This window comes from Camelina sativa, chromosome 20, assembly GCF_030686135.1.
Source record: "Camelina sativa cultivar CO46 ecotype springtype chromosome 20, ASM3068613v1".
Taxonomy (NCBI): Eukaryota; Viridiplantae; Streptophyta; class Magnoliopsida; order Brassicales; family Brassicaceae; genus Camelina; species Camelina sativa.
Genome location: NC_141899.1, coordinates 2,810,882 through 2,834,632, shown reverse-complemented (window position 1 = coordinate 2,834,632; position 23,751 = coordinate 2,810,882). Strand labels below are relative to the sequence as shown.

At 34.7% G+C, this 23,751-nt stretch overlaps 5 protein-coding genes and 1 non-coding gene across 9 annotated transcripts; 2 read left to right on the top strand and 4 right to left on the bottom strand.

Moving 5' to 3' along the window:
* Positions 1-1,088, top strand: LOC104768937 (auxin-responsive protein IAA31-like). The gene is made up of 3 exons (XM_087505484.1): positions 1-298; positions 671-749; positions 838-1,088. Exons 1-3 carry the CDS (start codon positions 127-129, stop codon positions 914-916), a joined length of 330 nt encoding a protein of 109 aa, XP_087361610.1. The 5' UTR covers positions 1-126; the 3' UTR covers positions 917-1,088.
* Positions 1,054-3,512, bottom strand: LOC104768936 (calcium-dependent mitochondrial ATP-magnesium/phosphate carrier protein 3). 4 transcript variants are annotated; one of them, XM_010493036.3, is made up of 5 exons: positions 3,143-3,469; positions 2,671-3,075; positions 1,721-2,494; positions 1,543-1,633; positions 1,054-1,450 (listed from the first exon to the last, which is right to left on the bottom strand). In XM_010493036.3, the coding sequence occupies exons 2-5, from the start codon at positions 3,071-3,073 to the stop codon at positions 1,273-1,275; spliced, it is 1,446 nt and encodes a 481-aa protein (XP_010491338.1). In that variant the 5' UTR covers positions 3,074-3,075; positions 3,143-3,469; the 3' UTR covers positions 1,054-1,272. The 4 variants fall into 4 exon arrangements, with proteins under 4 accessions (XP_010491338.1, XP_087361609.1, XP_010491336.1 ...); XM_087505483.1 differs by having other exon boundaries at positions 1,557-1,633; positions 3,143-3,428; XM_010493034.3 differs by having other exon boundaries at positions 2,671-3,512.
* Positions 3,513-3,640: 128 nt separating this feature from the next.
* On the top strand, positions 3,641-3,726 carry TRNAY-GUA (transfer RNA tyrosine (anticodon GUA)). Its single transcript is given in 2 exon segments — positions 3,641-3,677; positions 3,691-3,726. It is a non-coding gene; the product is annotated as a tRNA-Tyr (tRNA).
* A 2,860-nt stretch (positions 3,727-6,586) lies between these two features.
* LOC104768935 (ethylene-responsive transcription factor ERF115-like) lies at positions 6,587-7,893 on the bottom strand. The gene is made up of 2 exons (XM_010493033.2): positions 7,562-7,893; positions 6,587-7,339 (listed from the first exon to the last, which is right to left on the bottom strand). The coding sequence occupies exons 1-2, from the start codon at positions 7,812-7,814 to the stop codon at positions 6,801-6,803; spliced, it is 792 nt and encodes a 263-aa protein (XP_010491335.1). The 5' UTR covers positions 7,815-7,893; the 3' UTR covers positions 6,587-6,800.
* A 2,288-nt stretch (positions 7,894-10,181) lies between these two features.
* LOC104768934 (protein BONZAI 2) lies at positions 10,182-13,835 on the bottom strand. The gene is made up of 16 exons (XM_010493032.3): positions 13,445-13,835; positions 13,310-13,357; positions 13,011-13,159; positions 12,869-12,917; positions 12,729-12,785; positions 12,419-12,607; positions 12,201-12,335; positions 12,057-12,118; positions 11,856-11,958; positions 11,655-11,769; positions 11,494-11,570; positions 11,282-11,419; positions 11,026-11,190; positions 10,823-10,936; positions 10,625-10,721; positions 10,182-10,525 (listed from the first exon to the last, which is right to left on the bottom strand). The coding sequence occupies exons 1-16, from the start codon at positions 13,598-13,600 to the stop codon at positions 10,407-10,409; spliced, it is 1,773 nt and encodes a 590-aa protein (XP_010491334.1). The 5' UTR covers positions 13,601-13,835; the 3' UTR covers positions 10,182-10,406.
* A 1,079-nt stretch (positions 13,836-14,914) lies between these two features.
* On the bottom strand, positions 14,915-20,711 carry LOC104768932 (protein MEI2-like 4). The gene is made up of 14 exons (XM_010493031.2): positions 19,653-20,711; positions 19,130-19,216; positions 18,828-19,059; positions 18,351-18,733; positions 18,118-18,276; positions 17,880-17,996; positions 17,650-17,789; positions 17,450-17,532; positions 16,953-17,351; positions 16,187-16,823; positions 15,997-16,081; positions 15,826-15,894; positions 15,557-15,736; positions 14,915-15,457 (listed from the first exon to the last, which is right to left on the bottom strand). The coding sequence occupies exons 2-14, from the start codon at positions 19,205-19,207 to the stop codon at positions 15,323-15,325; spliced, it is 2,697 nt and encodes an 898-aa protein (XP_010491333.2). The 5' UTR covers positions 19,208-19,216; positions 19,653-20,711; the 3' UTR covers positions 14,915-15,322.
* Between the last annotated feature and the right edge of the window lie 3,040 nt (positions 20,712-23,751).

Below are 23,751 nucleotides of genomic sequence, written 5' to 3'. Positions count from 1 at the left end.
AAATATTTATTTGGAATTAATACAAAATACATAGATAATTTACCAATTTGAACAAACAATCATAATAATCATAAATCTAATATAAATACTTGAATCACATATGGTTTTGAGGTAAAGGATCAATCAATGGCGTCTTCATCTTCTGAATCTCGCATTGTCAAAGTATATTACAAGGATAACCTCGAAGGGGAATTATATTACAAGGATAACCTCGTAGGGGCAGTTGATCTCTTCGCGTTTGAGAACTATGAGCGTCTCGTAGATGCTCTGTCTGATATGTTTGAATTAGCAATTAATTGTAAGTAACTAAAAAAAAATGTTTTTAGTCGAAGAAAAATAAAATATACTATCATCTTAGGTTTTGTTTCTCGAAAGCTATCATCAAAACTATACTAGAAAAAAACAAGTACTTAGTTCATATGCATATTCAACATAAATAAATAAGAAACTTTGCAAAGATATACAAATACACAAGTAAAAGAAAATATGTAGTCTAATGATTTGTGTTCGTGTGTTGTTTTGGAGTCTAATGATTTGTGCTAGTGTGCTGTTTTGTAGTCTAATGATTTGTTATGTATATTGCTTTGATCAGTTCTACAAACTTATTAAATGTACAAACCACATACATAATTTAATTTTTCTAACTAGGACTTTTCTTTGATTCCAACAGCTGGCGACGGAAATCACTATACGTTGACGTATACAGACAACGATGAACAATGGAAAATGGCCGGAGACATCCCTTGGGAGTATGATCCATCTCAATTTTATCTTTCTTTTTTTTATATATATATATAATCCCAGTTTCATGTGCCTTAACTCTATGTTTTGTTGCAGAAATTTTCTGAGTACAGTTCAAGTATTGATCCTTTGGAGGCCGAAACCCGAACCAACCACTTTACAACTCTTCAAATGAAGTGAACCATTATCTAAATATTTTTGTATTACAAAGTCAACTTATATAATTTATATAAACAAAAACTATACTTTTACCAACTATTTAAACAATACTCGTCTCTCTTATTATTAGTCAAATTGTGTAATTAGTTAATATTAATGAGGAAGATGTGAGTTTATTACTTATATAACCATTCAAAATCCGTTTTGGAGATGTGAGTTAATCTTGAACACATCAACGAGCAGACATGATACAATCTCTCGTCTTGTTTTTGTTATCTCACATAATAAACCTAGAGAGTGAGTGACCACCCCTTGGGAACCAAAAAAAAAAGAATAAACTAACCCGGAGAAAAATTTCACGACCGTATTGAGCTAATCAAGAGCCATATTTTTCTTCATAGCTTCATAAACAATGTACGTAATGCTTGCTGCTGGAACCACTTTGAGAAGATTGGGTAAGATTCCTCTGTAGAAACCTCTCAGACCTTCGCCTCTCATTGTTTTCATAAACTCTTGCTTCATTGTTGTCTCTGAACTATCTGCTTGCATTCTGACATGAAAAAAAGGATCAAACTTGTTTTCACAAACACAGAGGAGACATAAAGATTGTTACATGATTTCGGGATTCTTTGGCGTTTTTACCTTGTTCTTACTACCTGTAACGGGTAAACACATGATGCTCCAAGAGCTCCTGATGTCATTCCACAGCTCAGCTGTATCAGTGGACCTGGCTCTGCAAAATTGTACGCTGTTTTCAGTATATCACAGAACACATCATACACGAAGGAAACTTAAGGATCTACGGCTTCAATGCTCTAACCAGTGTCATGAAGAATATATGTCCTAGACAAGTCTTTTAGCGTTTCATATGCAGCTAGGTCAATTCCTGCATAAGGAATAATCCCAAGAAGAGAAGGAAAAAGACCCTTGTAGAATGCCCGAGGTCCCTCTCGAAACCATATATCCTTTGTGAGCTTCCACAACTTTGGTGTTTTTCCACCTTCACTGACACAAGTCTGTAACCGAGTCTTTACGAGATCCATAGGGTAAATAGCGGTTTGAGCAATCGCACCAGCCATTCCACCTGCCAAAAGCCTCCCGCTTGTACCAATATCACCGTCCTCTCCCCCAATCATGGGTTTTAGCATTTCGTAAGCACAAAACTTAATGGCACTTTCAGGAGCAACTTTCATAACATTTAACCCATTCCCTCTGAAGAAACCCCTCAACTTATCTTCTCTCCATATCTTCTTAATGGTTGGGAGCACCCCTGCGTGAGCTCTTTGAACTTGCAAAACAACTTTCAGGCGATCAAGAGGTGCAGTTGCAGTTCTAGAAACAGCTCCGGCTAGTCCACCAGCGAGAAGCAATCTACTTCTTTTGACATGTTTGCTAATACCATCAGGTATAACAGCCTGCTCCCCAATATCTATCAAACACACCCTTTCCCAGTGTTGATATATGTTCTCAATGGTGGCTTCATGAGGGTATAACAAAAGAAAATCTCTCCACTCTTCGAACGTTATCGTTCCATTGTTGTCCTTATCAACATGCTCCACAAAACGAGCGAGTTCCTCATCATCAATCTCAATACCTACAAGAACATAACTGTAGGGCTTATATAGGTAGGGTTGGTGATACTTAACAATCAAATGGGAATACATAAACACTATAAAGAACCGATCAAACACAGTGCCATAAACTCCAGAGTTCCCATAAAGGTTGAAACTTTAAGTGAAAAAACAGTAGAAATGGAACAGTAGTACATACCAGCCTTAACAAGAGCTTCCCAAAGCTCCTCAGGCAAAATGCAGCCATTGTGCTCAACATCAATAGCTTGGAAAATCCTGTAGAGCTCAAGCTCCTTAGCATCAATGTAACGACGAAACTCGTGGTAATCAACACGGCCATCTCTATTAGCGTCGCAGACTCTAAACAAATCCCTAGCGTACTTGTACTCAGGAGGAATCTGAAGCGAAGCAAGACCCTTTTCGATCTGGGCGTAATCTAAGAACCCTAAATTCGAATTGTCGAAGAAATCGAACAAACTACGAACCCTGATCTCTCTCTCATCCATTGTCTCACGTAACGCCAATAGAACATGCTCCATCGTCACGGATACAGGTTTCTTCATCGTGCTTCGGTTCTTAAGCTTCGATTTCGCCGTCTCCATTGCTGCTTCGGATTCACCAATCAAATCAAATCGATACAAAAAAAACAAAAATTAGAATGCTTTCTTCACCTTCACACACAAAGGGGGAGGTTTTTGAATGATTCTACGGATCGTTGATCATCTCGTGGAAGAGGAGTGAGTCCTGGGTTCTGAGAAAGAAGAAGACTTTGAAACAGTAGCGAATGAGTCTTTCAACACAAATTCTAAAAAGTTTGGAAATTTACTACTTCACTTGGGAGATAGAGACAGAGACAACAAAAAAAGGAATTAATGTGGTGTGTGTGTGTGCGAGTCTTGTTGTTGTTCTGGGCTAATAACAAACGGTGGCCGGTGAAGCAAAATCCGGCGGTCATCTGTCAACCGCAAGTGACGCTAGCATTATAATATCCCAATCTCTCTCTAATCTCTATGTTCCACGTGCTATTCTTTTACACGGCACGTGCGAATGGAGCCGGTCAAAATTGATTATACCGTGCGTATCCCGGTTTTTGACCTAAACCGAATTAGGTCAAATCTAATTGTTTTTAGTGCGAATAAGAATAAACGTAAGTATTAGATAGTCAGTAACCGACCTTAGCTCAGTTGGTAGAGCGGAAGACTGTAGTCTGTGACAGCAAATCTTTAGGTCGCTGGTTCGATTCCGGCAGGTCGGATTTTTTTTAAAAAGCTTTTCTGCCATTATTTACAATTCTTTTCTAATCTCTATTAATCGTGGAGCTCTATTTTTGGACAGTGAAATTTTAAAGGAACCTTAGCTTTATCAACGGCAAAAAGAAGATTATGATTCTACAAAAGCTCAAAATATTCTCCTTCTTCCATTTCACAGACAAAGCACACAAAAGTACTGATTCTACATGTTTTCTTTCACTAGTCTACTATTCCCAACTCAGCCATATTTGGAACAGAACTGGTCTCCTCCCTCAACAAATATTTCCAACACAACAAGTTTTTATCTATAGTTTTGTCACTGTATAGTTTTCTTTTCTTAATGTAAGTATTTTCACTATTTTCGAATCTTTTGTGATTTTAGCAAATCAACTTAGAAACTAACGGTTTGTGTTATTTGTCAAATGGGCCGGATTTTTGTGGTTTTGGCCTGCGCTATGTATAAATATATAAAATGAGTGAGCCGATAGGTGCAATTTGAACATCTCTGAACGAACGAAACAAAAACCATATATAGTTAACGTTTACAAACAAACATACGTTTTGTATTTTATTTTGTTGTGTATATGTATGCATGCAAGTATTCATACGTCTTTGGGCCGATAAGTTTGAAATTGAAAAAAAAAAAGGCAGGTGGTTGAGATTTGTGAGAGCTTAGAAGGCCGCAAAGGTTGAAAGGGCGGTGAGGCCGGCGTGCGTGCGGGCGGCCATCCCCAATTTCCGTTTTTGTCAACGTTTTTATTTATTGTTTATTTCTTTATATTCTGTCTGTCGGAATCATGGTTGTATATTGTTTTGTAAGCAACGGTCGTTTAATTCATACAACAAAGACTGAGTAATTTAGAATAATGTACCATGTTAAAATTTGAGTATTTTGGTATAATTTAACATGTTAAAAGAAGATGCACTTTCTACACACAAAAAAATGTTATAGTTTTTAACATAATCCCAATTGTTTAAAACATATAAAATAATAATAATCCGACTGTCCTAATTTATTCAGAAAACAAACTTTCTTAAAAAATTAGTTAGGATAACTCGTTCGTGTAGAACTTGTCTGGCTAGTTACACTTTGTTTGAAAATTGTATACTGGAGACTTGTTTTCCCGACAAATATTACTTTATTTTAACCGCCCATATAAAAAGAGGAGATCCAGAGTTCATATTCCTAGCTAATCAATTAGTTGATCCTTTAACATATTAAGGCTAATTATCGTCTATTCGATCGACAGATGATTAATAGGTTTCTAGACCAATAGCTTTCCAAACAAGTTTTAAAATATATACTAACCTTTTATGTCTTAGGTAATCAATCCTCACTACAAAAAATGTCAGATATAGACAATCAGGACTAACAAAAGAATGGTTTAAAAAAATGTCAGATATAGACAATCAGGACTAACAAAGGAATGGTTTTTGATTTTTGAACTTTTGATCGTAATATAAACTTATGTAGTAGCATCACAGAGGTGTCATACACGCGCCTCAATCGAGCGTGTTAATATTTGATTCCAGTAGAGAGAGTACAAAGATTGCTTTGTTTGAAGTTACACGTACGAATGTCTTGAAGTTGAAGTACAAATATTTGTCGGCGGCCGAGATTTACATACCGACCGAACAGTTTTAAGCACTAAAACTAACCATTTACGCTAATAATATAACACATGTAAAAAATGAAGAAACAAACTTAAAAGAAAAGAAAAGAAAAAATTATAAGTATAACAAGACAAATGAAAGAGGAGGTAACGCGTTGGTCGGAAAGTATTTAATAATAACGAAAACTCATTATCATAGTTAGTTACTATCATTTCAATTGATATGATGAAGATAAGAAAAACGAGTCTCACAATTTCAAAACGAAATGATTTATATAAAAAAAAAAAATCTGAATCCTAATGTGCATTGAATCTAACTCTATTTGTTAATTCCCTCATTTTAGTTTTTGTTTTATTTTTATACGATTTTATAAATTTTACACCAGAATTATGACACACGGACATAATCCACTAATATGTGATCTTTCTTATAAAAATTAGTTATTATATCATGTGTTTACATTTATGTATATGCGTCCACATTTCCTATATCATTGTCTATAAATTGTACACAACTTATAATAATAAGATGTATATCATGTCTTATAAGTTATAATGTATATCTTACACATGCTTGGAAAAACTTAATGAAATAAAATCAAATAAAAACATAGGTCAAAAGAAGTCAATCTCTATGGATTGACAAAAGTCATGGATTTGAACAAACGCTAGGGGAATCTGTTTTGGTCAAGTTTTCATACTTGTTATATAACTTCTAAGGCCAGTATCAATCTTTTTTTAGTTTAATAAGAACCAAAAAAGGCTAGTAAAAGTCTCGTTAATTATACCGATTAAACAAACTACTTTTGAAACCCTGATCGAGTATAACGGAAATTACTTTTCAAAAATCTTTTTAATATATATTGTCAACAAGCGTGATTCTAATACGACATTCTAACTATTGTCTTCGTTGTTTTCAAACAACAGTAGTAATTCCTTATAATTAACCTGACCCTAAACGATTATACGTAGCAATTCTGTGAATTCAAATTGACTCAAGAGAGCCCACAAAACAGAGGTCAAAACTCTCTAATTAAAATAGAAAGGAACTCTGTGTTTGTGTAAATTTGATCTATGATTAAACTTCAGTTTTCGTTAATTTGTGTTTTTATATTCTTCTTCTCAATTCTCAAATCAAAACCAAACTGATGATAAATGAATAGGTTAATATTACTTTAAGTGTTACAAACATTTTTGACGACATTCCAAATTTTTTAAGTGTAACATTTTTGTATATAATTAATTTCTTCTATAATACAAAACGAGTTACCCAAAAAAAAAACTCAAACAAATCCAAATGCAAGGGTTGTTAACGAAGAACCCCATAAACTCTTGAAAGAAGATAAAAAAATCAAAGTGATCACAAACAACATACGTACTGAAAGAAAATACAAAACGCTCAAGAAACATATGATCCCCTCATAACAAGTGACCCAACATCCCTTTTTACCAATTTATTAAGGATCTCAAACCCCCGAATTAGGAGGTGAAGAACCCCCAAAATGCAAATATCTGGCGTAATCTTGTTCTTCCTGTTGCCTCGAAGATCCACCAGATGATGAAGAAGTTGTAGTTGATAGCGTCGGATGATTGTAAAGTGAGGCTCCAGTTTCCCCACCGGCCAAGCTATAGCTTAGTGCATCGTTACTACTATTTCCCCCTTGATGAAGATATTGGTTATAGTAGTATTGGTTATAATATGGTATGGTTTGCGGATTAGGCTGTGGATTTGAGTAGTAAATTTGATTATTAGAGGAGTAATAGTTTGGTGGACCGGTAAGAGTACTATTGTTACTTGCTAGTTGAGCCCTCTCAGGGAAATTGAGTTTGGCTTTGCTTCCTTTGAACTTAAGAGCTGCTTCATCATAAGCTAAAGCTGCAGCTTCCGCAGTCTCAAATGTCCCGAGCCACACACGTGCTGCCTTTTGCGGATCCCGAATTTCAGCTGCCCACTTTCCCCATGGTCGTTGTCTTACCCCTCTATAGTGCCTCTTCTTCAAGGGTCCTTCAAATAATCAACAAGTGAAAGCATTCATATGTGTTGTACATATGTGTGTGTGTGTATATTTGATTGATTTCTCATATGTACATAAAACAAGACAAAAAAAACTACTATTATCATTTTCTATGTACATATCACCACATAAATATGCTAATTAATCCAAGTTTATGCTATAATATGCATATATATATATATATATATATATATATGTAATTATAAATATACCTTGATCTTGAGTGGGAGGAACCTGTTGGTTAGGATCTTCATGATTATAGAGAACAGGTTGATGTTGATTATTATCATGAGAGCTGCTTTGGTTTCCAATGACTTGAGTCAAGGCTGAAACCATGGCACGCATGTCGTACTGGGATCGGGCCGAGAAGAAAGGGAATATGTTTTCATCGTCGTCACCTTCTTTCTTTTCATCAGATTCATCGGTTCGAAAGGGTCTCTTTCCATAATTTCTTGAATTCGCCATCTTTTAAACCCCCTTTTTCAGGTGATTTAGAATTTGTCTATATAGATATGAAAGAGAGAATATATAATTAGGGTTTTGGGGTGAGCAATTTCTGAAGGTTTTATAGCATTTTTCGTCTGTGTGAACATAAGACAAACAACAAAAATTTAACGTCAAGCTGAAGTTTTGCATATTCTTTTATATATATACATTTTTCTAGCTATTATAATTATTAAGAAACTGAAAAATCATGCACTTATATATCACTGTACTCGATAAAACTGTAGAGACGCGTGAAAAAGCTTTTCGATTCGCTTACTGAAAGAAATGCGTACGTGTGAATCTGAACATGTTAAGAAATGTATATCAATAAAGATTAACAGAAAAGCTCTAATAGAAGAATGCATGTAAATTAATATGAACGCTATATAAAGATCAAAAATGACAAAAAGGGAGAAAAAAGTTTAAAGAAGGAGCATGCATGTATATATATTCTGTTTAATTGTTTATTTTCAAGAACACATGCATGGAATCGAAGAAGAGTAAAAATCAAATTATATTCTTTTTGAGAGTTTAATTTAAAATACATACAAAGAAACAAAACATACATATTCTTCGTGTATAACTATAAACCGACATTCTCTGAAAAAGCAGAAGGAATAATTAAGAAAATAATCAAATTATTTTCCATATGGTGTACATGTTGTGATATATTTTAACAAAAAAGGAAAATAGATGTAGTGAGCTATATATATAAAAAAGGTGTTCACGTACGTGTGTGGGGTCTTTATTTTTTTTTCCTAAAAAAGATTTGGATAGAGATTGAAAAAACAAAAGTTATGTTCGAGAAATGTGTACACACTGATCACTAACTCAAGTGAAAACGTGTGAATTGTGCTATTCGAAGATGTTTTATAATTTCATCTATATAGCTGGCAATAGGTCAGTTTATACTTCACCATTAAATGTGGTTAGGTTTTGATCCAGTGATGGACAAAACGTTTTTACATGCCTACACTAAGTCCAAGATTCAAGTTTTAGAAAGAAAGCAGATTATCACAATTCGTGAGTTCATCAAACCTAGGAGTAAATTTCAAAAGTCATCCAAAAATTATATGTAAACGGGTTAGATTAATACTGTCAAAATTTTTTTTTTTTTGTAATGAACGATTAAAAATAGTGGTTGTCGATGTAGAAAGTTTACAATGTTCATAACAACATCTAAAACGAACCATTTTGATATTAACAAACTATTTAAGGATATATTGTTCACAAAATCACTTTGTATGATGGGGTCCTTGACAAGTCACAATTCCTGGAAGTAGGAGAGGAATTGTGACTTAAATAAGAGGTGAAAGCATTTATTTATTTATTACGGGAAGTAGGAGAGGAACTTAAATAAGAGAGTTCCAATCGAAAGAACTAACTATTGTCTTTTTTTAGTCATGTTTCGTTGCACGTGACTCACATTTTTTTTAATTTGTAATCTTTTCTCAGCAACACGCTATTTTTTTTTGGTATTGTATTTGTTATATATAAAAAATTATGTAACACTTAAATTTATTAAGAACAAATAAATGGAAACAAACATATATATATGTCACGTATGACATCGTGAACAAAGAAACGTAAGATGATATGTTGTGAAGGGACGACATTTGGTCACTAAATTTTCTTCGACTAGATTATACAAGAATGACATTTTTATAGCTAAGATTACGACAAAACAAAGTGAATATTTTTAGTAAGAAAGTCAATCAAATGGAAAAAAAGGTAGAGAGTATTGTCTAACAACATGTCAACGAATTTGAAATTTGACTGAAAAGGGAACTTCAAAAACAGGATATACGTACACGATGGAAAAAAAAAAAAACAGGATATACACATGGGTAGTAGGTATTTGCAGTTTTGTTGACTAAAAAGAGAACGAATACAAATAAACAACATTTTCGGGTGGTTATTTTAATTGCCAAGCATGCAGGGAAATTGAGTTCGATGACGACGTCGTCACATATAGCTTAAGTTTGATTATCCTTCTAGTCTTTGCATATACACGACTTGACAATTCTTTTTTTACTTTACGTTTACATTTACCTTCAATTTTATGACAATTCCAATACTATATTAACATGAATACGTATAGTGAACAATTATTTTATAGTTTTAAACATAAGTTTGTATGTTAACATTTTCATAAATAAAAAAAATAGTGTTTACAACAGTTTTTGTAATGTTATTTGTGTCAGCAGCGAGAAGTACGGTAAAGAGTAAAATCAACGGTCAAGCTTAGTAAAAGTCTACCTAAATCCTAACTAAAAGAAGAAAGAAAGTCAACAGCTAAATATGTTGACCGTTGAAACAGTAACATATGAATACGCCCAAACCAACTTGTAAATTTGGCAAATGATATTAATAAAAATAATGTTAAGTTTTTTTGGCAACAAATCAAGTGTGATGATGAGATATATGAATTTTGACCGTGGAATAATACTGGAAAATGGAAAAATTCCAGAGACAAAGAGAAACCAAAAAAAGAAAAAGAAAAAAACAGAAAACGACACCGTTTAGAGCTGTGAATGATGATGTATGTACAGTGTTGAGAGTGAGTTGGGATCAAAAAGAAGAAGAAGAGGTGTTGGTGGAGGTGGGTGTGATGTTACGGTTTCTCATATACGTCAAAAATTGTGTTGGCAATTCAGCTAGTAGCGCTTCTACCACTGACACCTCTCCATCTACACACAACAACAACAACAACAACCCCACAATGATCAGAGACAAAAAAAAATACTGTGAAGCAAGAACAAATCAAGAAACACAAAAGGAAGACTCACATTGTATGTCTCGTAATGCAACAAACTGGACAATATCACGCGATGCTATGCGACCGGTCGAGCTCTCTAATTTCTCTCCTTTATCTCCATCTAGTACCTACACAACAACAACAATCAACACATAACCTTGTAAGAATAATCTATCTCAAGATTCTCTAATGATATCAAGCATAATGTATTTTTTTTTTGTTTAAGAACCTCCATTTCTTTATAGTCAGCTCCTCCAACTCCAACAATGAGGATTGATAATGGGAGATCCGATGCACTGACAATCGAGTCTCTCGTTTCTTGAAGATCTGTTATTACTCCATCCTATAAAAAAACGTGACATTGTATGTTATAAACCAAAAACACACAAAAATCATAGAAAAAAACCACATGTCTTATATATATAAACTCACTGTGATTATCAACAAGACGTAATATTTCTTTGCACTTTGAGAGAGTGAGTCGCTTGCGATTGTTGCAGCAGCGTTGATCACAGGACCAAATAGAGTAGGCCCTGCAAAAGACACGTTGAAGAGAGCACCGTTGTAGGCATTCATTATACCTTGAATCCCATCTACCTGAAGAAACAAACAAACCAAAAACAGATTAAGTGGAGAAAATTTGATACAAAGTTGTTTAGTTCAATGCGAGTAAGATTTGTTGCAAGACCTCGCAATAAGTACTGCTTCCGTTGAGGTTAAAGCAATGTGAGACCGGGATGTCGATTGGACGAGCTCCAAAACCCCACGCGGGAAAGCGTTTGTCAGAGTCATAGAACTGTAACACTTCTCCAACTTCAACTATTGCCTGAATAAGAAGAAAGAAAGATCACACACAGTCACCAGCTTCTGCAAAGAAACTTGAAAGGATCAAGTCCTTACCCTCTGGTAAGCATTTAACCGCCCTGTAGGATCGATGTAATGCAAAGAATCTGGGAGACGCGGATTTCCATTTGAAGCTGATGGAAGATGGGACAGTTTGGATTATTAGTTAAAAGGACATGTATTAGAGAAACTCTGCACTATTCAGATCATTTTTTTACCTGTGAAATCAATAGCAACCATGAAGTTCAATTCAAATCCAGACGCCAAGTATTCTAGGAATGTGTGCTGAACGGTTTCAGTAAACTTGTCCACGAAAAGCTGGCTCTTTAATACCTGAAATTATGTTAAAATGGTATCAGAAATTCAGAACTCTCACATTTTAAATTGTGTAAAAACCTCTTGTTGTTGAAGGTCCATACCCTGTCTTCATGTTTATGTCCAACACCAGTAGGTAATACTAAATTGATTCCTTGGCCAGCCAAATGAAGCTTTTCCAAGTCTGAAAGAGATTTCTGAACTTTTCTGGCAAAACCAAATATGAAATAGGAATTATCTCAGCTCAAGCAACTCATTTTCATATCCCAAGAACAGAATGGAAGAAAGTAAGATTTTGTGGTTACCCGATCAGATCATGATTGCCATTGCCATTGAAGTCTAAGCACTCTATTACCAGTGGGCTGTCCTGCAAGATTACAGAAGAGAAACTGATACATCTTCCTGGTCAGAAAAACTCTAGATATAAGAAACATCTCTGGTTGATTTACCTTACTCCCCACTTGTTGAACACTTAAAGAGACTGGTTTCCAAAGTGGATTTAGATCATTCTTTAAGACTTCGGTTTTAGAGACCGGGATTGGAGCCCCGTGCTCCACAAACTTAGATATCACCAAAAACGGGTCCTGAGTATGAACAACAACAACTTTATATATATGTCTAAAGTAACATTCTGCTAAATTGGTCAAAGAGTATATTATTAGCTTACACTCTTAGAGAAAGTATCCTTTGATTCCAAATTCAACCCCCTGAACACTAGCTCTGTATTGGTCTTAGAAGCTAGAGACTCCTCAGCATGGACAATAAGCTTTCCATTGTTTTGTGGTTGAGTCTGCGCACCAACACCTTCTTTACGCATAAGTTCTAAGGCAACCGTCCTATTCGATTTGGTGACAATCTGAATAGTTTACCAGTACACATAACATCTTAATCAATAATAATATATAGCAATTCGATACACTAGTCTGTTTCCTATTCTTCTTTACATCCAAAGAAGCAGTAGAGATGTGTTAGCATACCTCAGACAATGTACATGTTGCCTCACCAAGAAATTGCTGCTCGTCAAGCTTAAGCAACTGAAACGAAAAGTTCCCAAATCATATAAAAAATGTAACACTTGTAACATTATTAACATGGGAAGCTGAAAATTTGAAGTTACCTCCTCCTTTGAATTTCGAAACTGAGTGTCAATATCATAGACACGAAACCTGTGCAGCAAAAAGGTGTTGTTAAGAAAAGTTTATTCCTTTTTCCTCAATTATAGATATACAACCAGAGATTTTGAAAGAGCCTGAACTTACAGCAAAGTTTGAACAATCTCGAACTGATAACCAATGGTAAGATTCTTAATCCATTTAGGGCTCAAAGAATTCAAAACAACTTCAGTACGGAACAATTCAGCAAGTGTTCCATCTCTTCCTTTAGTATACACAACCACCATTGCATCACTCTGCAATATCAAAGAGTATTATTACTAATAAAGTTTAACACTTTATACATCAAATCACTAAGGTTGTGGATTTTTCAAGAAGCTAACAAAATAAAGAAACGAATCCATTCCAGAGAATTGCGTTTTCTAAAAAGAATAAAAAAAACGAACCTTTGAAATCACATCCCGGTCTCGTAAATTGGAAGCAGAGAACGATAGCTGCAAAACAAAAAGAAAAAAAAAAAACGTTAGTAAAAACCCCAAAAAAAATCAAATCTTTGATGAAAGAAAAGGAAAGAAACGGACCTCGATCTGAGAAAAGAGGCCATTGTAGCCACGAGACTTGAGGTAATGGTCAACAGCGTCGTTAGGAGTAGCGGCGGAGGAAGTAGTCCCACCACCACCACCACTAACCATTCCACCACCGCCGCCGTTTGACCCATCAGACCAACAGCTTCCCATTAGACACTAGCGAGAGAGTACGTTCCCCGAAGAAGAAGAAGGAAGAAGAACGAAGGAGATTGGGGAAAGACGAAGAGAGAAGACAAAATAGAGAAAAAAAAAAAAAAAAAATAGGACAGTGAATAGATGGGACCCACTTTTGTTTTCCAAGTCGACGATCTGTCTTTGAGAGTCTTGACTCCCCTTTTTATATATTCCTTTTATTCGTAATATTATTGAGAGAGATTAATTAATGACAATGTTATAATTATCACATTGCCGAAAAAAAACTAGAGATGTAGTATTAAATTGACTGTGAGATAACAAAAGCGTACGTCACGTGAGTATATTTACTACAGTGGGCTATGTTGTTTTTAATTGGCTTACATTGAAAATTGTTATTATCTAGTTTTATTATATTATCAGATTTTTTACAAACCGACGTTTAATGAGATAATTTTGTTAATACTAGTAAGTGATATGGGAATATATTTTTTTTAGAATTTTGTATCATTAAATTATTGTGTAATGCGGTGTGACTGGAAATTGAAATAGGGAACAAAAGAGAGAAAGAGAGAAAGAGAGAAGGTATCTTTTTTTTGGAGGGAGACGTGAATAATAAGACACAAATTTACATAATAATGACCAATTTACAAAAGATACCTTTTTCAAAAGCTTAATTACAGTGTACAACAACAACATATGAATTTAGTAACTTTTTCTTTCTATAAATATCACAAAGGAATCATAAAACAAAATATATGTAGGTCATGAGATCCTCTGTTATCCAATCATAAATTACATATATGAGTGCTGGACCAAACCCAATTTTGCTCTCTAGGATACATACATAAGACCTGAAGAAGGAGGTCAGGTTCCTCCTCCACCGCCCATAAATGGGCCATATTTGGCTTTTATGGGCTAAAATATATCCATATCAAATACTAATACCGCATCCCAACCAAAACTTATCATAAACTATAGTAGTTTACTCATATAATATGTTAGTTAACATTCTGAAGCAGCCAACCTTTTTTATATATACACAACGCAACGCAGCTTTCAGCTTTGGTTGTAGTTTAGAAGCCCTTAATGGCTGCTTGTCCTTATTTCCGGACTATGTGGGGGATTCTTACTTGTGTTCGAATGACCAAACCCAATCTAAACTCGTTCCATTTTGTAGATTGGACATTCAGATAATAATAGCAGCCTGGCTTACAGAACTGCCTGTCTCAGAGGGTTTCAAAGTTGCCAAACAAAAGAGTAAAATAAACGCTAAAACTGGACAAGTTGCCTGGTTTAACATAAATGATAAATTATATGGTCCCAAAACGCTGGCGAAGAAACTGAATAAATCGTACTAAGTTGTTACATTTGTATGCAAGTAAAAAGGACACAACCCAACAATTTTTGAAGAAAACAAAAAAGACAGAAACAAAAAGAGAAAAAAGCCAGCAAGATTTCTCTAGGAGGTTTAATGATACAACAAAACTTGTGAAGCAACAACCCTGAATGAGTTTAAAAGGACCAAGTTCAAAAAACTTTTCTCCTCTGCAAAATGAGTTTTCTCAGGTAATTTACCACACCCCCCAAGGATTTACATAGCTGTGGGGGTGTCAACGACATATATATTTTTTTACCTTGTGTTAATCTTTTGGGTTTTTTTTTTTAACCTCTGATAGAAGACGCCTAAGGGTTAGTCTGGCTTTACGACATGAAAACTGTCTGCTGCCTCATCATTTGTTACATCGAGTCGGTCCCATTAAAAGGTTCTTCCCGGTTATCAGAGCTACTGCTAAAGTTGGTGTAGTTCTCGATACTACTTGTTCGAGGCTTGCCTGGTCTTGACCGGATGTTGGAACCCATCGGAAATGGTTCCTGCGCACATTTACAAATGAAGCAAAACTCTCAATAAAAATGGCTGACGATGACTAATACAAACCTATCTCGAGTAAGACCTTTGATCTTTCTTCTTACCTGATCCCCAGCATTTGGACCAGCGGTGTGGAAGAGAATAGGCCGGCAACGTTTGTCTTCGTTCATCAAACTTGAGTTCTGGAAATGGGCAATAAGAGCTGATTTTCCCTGAATCCGACCATATGCAAGAGATGCCACCTTCTCGCTGTTGAACTTTTCCCATTTCTTACCGTTGAATGCCTGTTAAGGTTTTAAACTTGTTACCCAATGCTTTTTTTCTCTTAACATCATCAACACAAATTTGATCATAAAACGGGACAAGGCTATACCTTATAAAACGGAACAATATTTTCAGGTTCGGTAAGGTTGATGAAAGCATATCCCACATTGCATTTATTCTGAAAATAGACGGAAGGTTGTTCATTGACATTGACATTAAAAATACCGTAACCTACAAGGTTGCATTAGAATCCATTAGATAAAAAGGTAAGAGACCGTACCTTGAAGTCAATTGGCAAATATAGGAAATCATATGTTCCTTTACAGAACTCATCAATGGCAGCTAGAAGCATCTTAGAAGTATACCTAAACCCCAAAAAAAAAAGGATAAAATGAGCAACCAGCTAAATTCACTTATTAGGAATGTTATAAAACAGTAAATAATAGGAGAGAAAAGGTGAGTTCACTTACTTATTAGGAATGTTTTTTATCATTAATGTTGTCCTGCTGTCCTTCCCACTTAATATGCGATCAACATCAAGCTCATACAGTTTCTTCTCAGCATTACTAGAGCTAGATTCGCTTCTTCTGTGAGAGAGATTCCTGTACCGTTCATTAGGCAAGTCAAAAGATCCTGAAAGCATTGGGCTCCTTCCAGTAAAGAGGTGAGGCATCTGTCTCGATGATCGTAATACAGCATTTTTTGGATTGCCACTAACATGAGATAAAACCTTATGAGAACCAATTTCCACTGGATGTGAGGGTGAAGAGCCAGGAAATCCCATGCTACCATGAGAACCTAAGTGAAATCCAGAAGATTCTGGAGATTCAGCTACATATCCCTGTCTTCTATCCCAAAAAGGTGAGTTCATTACTGGGGCAGATCCAATGTGGTGATGCACAGGCGATGATGCCATGTTCACCATTAGAGGAGATGCTCTTGAGAATCCAGTAACAGATGGGATCCGCTGAGTAGGAATGCCGTTGACGTGAGATGGTGAGTTAGGCCACATCATACCACTTGAGGTATTATGTTGCTGAGTGTTAGAGTTGCTCCATAGGTTGACGTTAGCGCGATGGGATCCTTGATTTATGGGAGAACCTATGACTACAATAAGAAAATTACAAATGAGAAAACGTAAGTCCAACACCATTTTTGTAAGAATGACAAGTTTTACACCCATCCTTAAGCAAACTGTAACACAGCAGAAAAGCAATAAGAAGAACATGTAGTTACCACTTCCGTTAAACCCATCTACGCCCATTCCACGACTACTGCTCATCATAAAGCCTTCATTTGCTTTTTGGCCATTACTGACCATTTCAGAGAATGTAGTAGAGGATTTATATGGACTGCCACTTGCAAAGTTGTCAAGGTAATCCGGAAAATGAGGATGTAGATTTGGCATGCTTTGGATCCCCGATTTCGAATTATCAAAACGGCTTCCAGTGTCCTGAAGACCAACAGGCTTGCTAGCTGAGATGACTCTTGTGGATGGTGGCAAACCATTAGGATCTAGATTCTGATGACTCTCAATGAATGATGAGTTCACAGGTGACCCAACAGAATTGTGCATAACTCGCATATATCCACCATCAATAGAGGTCGAAGCTAATATTCCTGGAAAATGTCTCCCTGAAACAGAGATATTAAAGGATAGGTATGAGTTGTGACCCTGAATGTTTAATTATTGAGAAACAAATCATCATGAACTGTGTGCACTATTATTATACCCATGTGTGCTGATGATAGGTTATTAAAAGCCATTTTAGGTAGACCCCCCTCACCATCATCTGCAGTGAATTGTGGCGAGAAACTGAAAGGAAAAAAAAAAACCCAAGTATGATGAATCCTACACATCAACACAGTTAAAATTTACTGTTTCAGACAGCCATAGAGAAAAACTAAGGCGGGAAGAAAAAATCATAATCACCTTGTACCCTCTGGACAGGTTGGTGAAAGTTTAAGCTGCCTCCCAGCGACCTCACGTCCATTTAGTCCTCGAAGTGTGGCCTCTACAGCTCGAACATCAAAGAACTCTATGTAAATTTGTGAGTTCTCATGTCTACGAACCTAAAAGCAACAGAAAATAGCAAAATCATAACAATGTCGCATAACCGTTAAATAACACAAAGCAGGAACAAAGGAGGACATTAAGCAAACCTCTCTGATTTCTCCATATGGTCCGACTATTCTGTGAAGCTCTTCATTGGATATAGAAGAATCAAGATTATTTACCCACAAGGCTCCTTCATTCGAGTTCTCTTTTTTGGAATTTTCCTGATATCATAACAAAGAGTAGTCAGCAAGATATAAAGACAGCAGCACAGATGACTAGTAAAAGTAAAAAAATGCACATAGTACGGAAAGAAACAAGGGGGTTCGGAACAGTTAACAACACCTTTGGGATAGAATAACGAATATCAAGCTTTCTTCCCCTGAAGAGTCTGCCATTGAGTGCTCTTGCCGCATTCTGAGCAGACCTTATATCATAGTATGATACCATGATAAAGCCACGATTCTTGCCAGCAGTATTAAGAGCCCGAACATTTCCATATTGCTGAAAACATATATACATCATCAGTGAGAAGAGAAGACTTCAGAAAATTTTAATATTGTGTCTTGCTCACGTACCTCAAAAAGGGCATCGAGCTCGTAATCTTCAATGAGGCTATCCATATTCGTAACAAAAAGTATTCTGGAAACAGTTTCTCCTCGGGGATGTTCACCAACAACGGAAACACTGCTGCTGCCTCTCTTTCCGTCTCTTTGACCCGCAGAGTTAAAAACATCTCCATCAAGTTCCATGCCACCAACACTGCTGAAAAGGTCAAAATCATCCAAATCATCTCCACCATTGGCACGGGACTTATTATGAACACCATCACCAACCACTTCTGCAAAAAAATCGTCCTCATCTGGAAGAAGATTTCCAATAGTCTGTGCCTCCATCTCTTCCAAAGACTCAAAAGGTTCTTCCTTAGTAAAGGCTAACTTGTCACTTCTTGGTAGCCGTACTGCAAAAACAAGCAAATTGAAAACACAGATCAGAATAAACAACATAGGTGTGGTATATTGTAAAAACTGAAAACAGAATGAGAAGCTTTTTACATTGTCTACTAAAAAGTTCAGAGAGAGAGCTGGAAAATAGACTCTTTTCCCAGTGAGTATCACTTGTAGTTGTCTTTCCATTAGGGATAAAGGAAGGAAGCGCCCCAGACAAGCTTGATTGTTGTGAGAGGTGATAACTGTCAGATGTCCAAGAACTAGTCGGTAAATTTGAACATCTATCCCCACCACTTTCAGACATCAGGTTGTTGTTTTTCATGAAACCGAATTGTTTCTACACAAGAAAAACATCAAATGTCTTGAGAAAAAATTCAAATAAGAGAGAAAGGAAGAGTTAAACCAACCTCAGGAGTGATGCGAATGTCTTCATGAAAATGAGGTGGTGTTGGTACACCTCTTGGTTCCAATATATCAAACGGCATTGTACACAGCTGACAACAACAAAAAAAAAATCCAAAGAATAAGAAAGAAAGATCAAACTACCTCTAGAATCAAACTAGAGGAAAAATCTAAACAGAATGTAAGAATTTTAAGAAAAAAAAACATAAGGGACCCCAAGGGCTCTCTCAATGCCAGACAAAAAGATGAAGAGTGAAATGGATAAAACAGGAGCTTTCTAGACTCTGGCACTAATTCAAACCCAAAAATTACAAGAACAAAAAAAAAAAAAAAAACACACTTTGCAAAATTGAAGCAATCAAAGAAATAGTTTTGACTAGAAGAAAGTTTTATTAATAAGACAATTCGCCTAAATTCGGATCTTTTATGTTGTTGTTGCAAAATTGAAGCAAAGAAGGGTACAAAAAAAAAAAGAGTAATTCAAAAAACAAACAAAAAAAACCCTAAAAACGGATTAGAGAAACTTACCAGATGATGAAAAAAGGAACAAAGACAATTCTGCTTTTCTTCTTCTTATTGTCTTAAAGAGCAGCTACAAACAAAAGAAGTTACTGAAACGGATCTCGTAAAAGTGTAAAAACCTTCTTCTTCTTGTTGTTGTTGTATCTCTAGGCTTTCACGTTCCCGAAGAAGAAAACAGAACAAAAAAAGGAACAGAGAGATGAAGACAAAGAGAAAGAGAAAGAGTTCTTCTTCTTCTTCTTCTTCTTCTTCTCTTTTATCTTCCCTTTCCCTTTTTTTTTTATTTTAGTTTTTTTTTTTGGTTTTTTCTGTCTATCCAATCATAATAATAAAACCAGCAGAGAATTGTATTATAATTCCCCCGGAAAAAAGAGAAAAAAAGGGTTTTGCTCAATTTCAAAATTCTCTTCCTCTCCACGAAATATAACAAAGTTTTGCAACGGGTGGGAAGCAAAAAAAAACGTAATTGTGAGAAACTCCGGTGATAATTCCGGCACTCCCTCCCTCCAATAGAGAGAGAAACGGAAAGAGAGAGAGAGAGAGAGAGAGTTTGGGGTTAAATGAAAAATAATAATAAAAAAAATGAATGGGGCTAGGAAGAAAGAAGACAAAAGAGAGAGAGAGAGAGAGAGAGAGAGAGAGAGAGAGAGAGAGATTGTGCAAGCAGCTACGATGTTTGAGCCATGGATATAGCGTTACGGTGTGTGACCTTTTTTTTTATCTCTACCGTTCGATTCGATTCATCATCTTACCATTTCCTTTTCTTCTTTCTTTCCTTATTAAAAAATTTTACCAACTGGCGGCGACATCAGTCGTTGGATCATCCGGCTTCAAGTTTTTTGGATTAATACAACAACACTTATTAGATCCAAGTCATTAAGTTTCTGGATTATCTAAAGAAAAAAAAAAAAGAATAGATGAAAAAAAACTGGATTCCACGACAACTGTTTTTTGAAGATAAAACTTTTTGGATGAGTACAGATGTTTATCCAAATAAAAAACAGATTTTGCGTGGGTAAAAAGAAAAAAACGATTAAAACGCATTTTTAACAACAAATTATAAATAATAAAAAAAAGAGGATAAAATTTTGAAGATAACGTTTTTGTTTTAAACAAGAGAAAATATTTTTAACTACCTTTTTTTTTTTAAAGTCTTTCACGTTCTTTCTCATTCTTGTTTTCCTTTTTTCACGTACTTATTGATACAACGGATCACCAGATTTTATTAATTACTTTAAGAAAATTACATAAGATTTACTAAATCTTTTTTTATTGGATAGTAATTATTGGTTTAAGATAGCTATAATATACAATGTACTTTGTTAAAGGCTTCAATCTAAAAAAAAAATCAACATATTAATTTGGGATAAAACATGATGATTAATTTCCTTAATTAGTCATTGAGTAAGACAGATTAGCAAGATATTAGATATTTCGCTAATAATTTACAAAAAAACATTTTCTGATTAGTCAAATTCATTAAGCCAAGCCGAGTCGACCTATAATAGCCAAAGCTGAAAAGCTAGAGAAAGCGAAGTTGTCTTGTCCGAAAGCTTTTTTAAAATGGCTTAGACGCGGCGTGAAGGATTAGACAAAGTATTCTCTTTTCTTTTTTTTTTTTTTAATAAGAAAGAAAAGCATTTATTCTTCTTATTAAGACGCTCTTCTCAAGGTTTTTCCACGTGTCATTCTTTCAATGGTTGACGTCAACTAAAAACAATATCCTACGTTTGCTTCGATTCTCTTACTCTCCTCTCTCTCTCTCTCTCTCTCTCCAAGGCACAAACACAACAATGGTAGGTGTTCAACTAACATCACATCTACTAATCTAACCTAACCTGACCGGTTCTGAACCAACAATAACCCGGTTATCTACAAACCGGTTCCAGTTGTATCATTCTTTAAGCTATCTGATCATCAACAGGTAATCTTATTATTTTATTTGTGATGATACTTACCGGACATTAGTGGATTTAAAAGTCTAATGCATTTGTGTGGACTTTATAATGCATATAAGGTGGATTTGAAAGTCATTGATAATGTATTTTTGGTGATTGTTATGGATTTTTTAAAAAGTTATTGTTAGAAAAATATATATATATATCCATAAACTGTGTTATACACTAAAATTATATTAAATTAATAACACCCAGACTTTTACGCATGTCATAGAAAACTTGAATTAAACTGTATTTGTTTTCAATCCAGATTTTTGATGTAGTTAAAGAACTCAGATGTCATGAACCTAGAAAAAAAAAATTAAAGAATACAAAAAAACACAGATCTGATGAATAAGTGTGATTATATACAAAGGGTTTGAGGAGGAAGAAACAGAGATTGAACCCAGAAAAAAAAGTGTGATTATATCATAAACCAAAAAAAAAGTTATAGATCATGAACCCAGAAAAAAAAGTTAAAGAACACAAAAAAAAAAATTCTCAAAAATAATACATATCTGATGAATAAGTGTGATTATATAAAAGGATTGAGAAAAAAAATCAAACAATAATATGTCAAAGGCTAGAAATCCATCTAAAGAGAGGAGAAGAAAATGAAATGATTGAGAAAAGTGTGGTATTGTGTTTGTTCATATTTTAGAAGCAAAGTACGTTGAAATCCAAAATCACACAAAATCCAGTAGATATTGAATAACACTAGATTTTAATGGATTTTTAAAAATACCCAATTGAATAACACCTGATTCTTAAATACATCAAACTTCTTTAAAAACCACAATCCAATAACACCCCCTTAGGCTCTGTCATCTAAAGTTTACTTCACATGTAAACTACGAAGCTACGATATTTATGTTTGTTGTTCTGTATAATTCTTTTCGTTAGATCTATTTTTTATAATTGTATAACATGTATATATAACTAATGTTTAGAACATATATTAATGATCTTAAAGTATTCTTTTAGATATCTGTGACTATCTGGTTTGAATATTTGACACTAATCTACTCTAAAAGTACTAATAGTTGGAATCAATTTGGATGTCCATATTTATATGACACTTAATATATACTTTTTGAACTGATATCTACAATTCAATTAAGTATATTATATATATCCCTTTTTCAAAATATTCGATCTCGTGTCTATTCTTTATGTACTTACTATAGTTTCTTGCAGACATATAAGTCGCAATGTGTACTATATCCTTCCGTTGATCACATGCCAAATTTTACCCAAAATTATTTATTGCTTTTGTATTTTTCTACAAAAATAAGCATAGAAACAAACTCTCTTTTTTTTTGCTTGCACGCCTTTAGGTACATGTACATATAGGATAAGTTGAAGCGTATGACACGAGTCATATGACACATCAATAACACGACTGTATATATAATCATACTCATGGAATACGACGAACTTGAAAAAAAGTTATAGATAATGATATAATTTTTGTTTTCCTTTGATTAATTACATATCATATTCTTGGAAGAACAAGGCTGGATACATGAACAAAGCAAGATAAAATCAATATGCAACTAACCAACCGATAATATTTTAGTACAGAAGAAAAAAAAAACTAATTTAAGATATCATTGAATTATATAGTAAATTAGTAATCATTAATTAGTGTTACAATTATGCATTAGTTATTGACTTATTCACATGGTCCATGCGGGTCTCCTATGTCCAGGTCGTTGTCTCTATAGATTTTCGTCGGTCTACTGATGATGACTCTACTTATGTACACTAATCACATTACGCCTGTATATTTTAATTCAGCATATACACTTTGTTTGTTTTATTTGTATTATTAACCAACATATTCTTTGTTTACAATTATACAAAATATCAAAATAGTTATATTTTAATATATTTACAAGTATTAAACTATTAATCTATAATTATGATTACGTAATTAAGCCATGGGCTGGGTGAATACTAAAAAGACCCGTGATATCTCACATTAAATAGGCCTGGCCCGTATAGCACATAAACCCACTAGTTTTATTTGATATTACTGATGAGGCATAACATATCGAGTTAATTAGGTCAGTGCAATAAATGCTTAATCTGTGAAAGATGATGACCTTAATGGTTTGAACAAAGTCTACGACCCTAGCTATAATATATTGCACCGAGACTTTTCT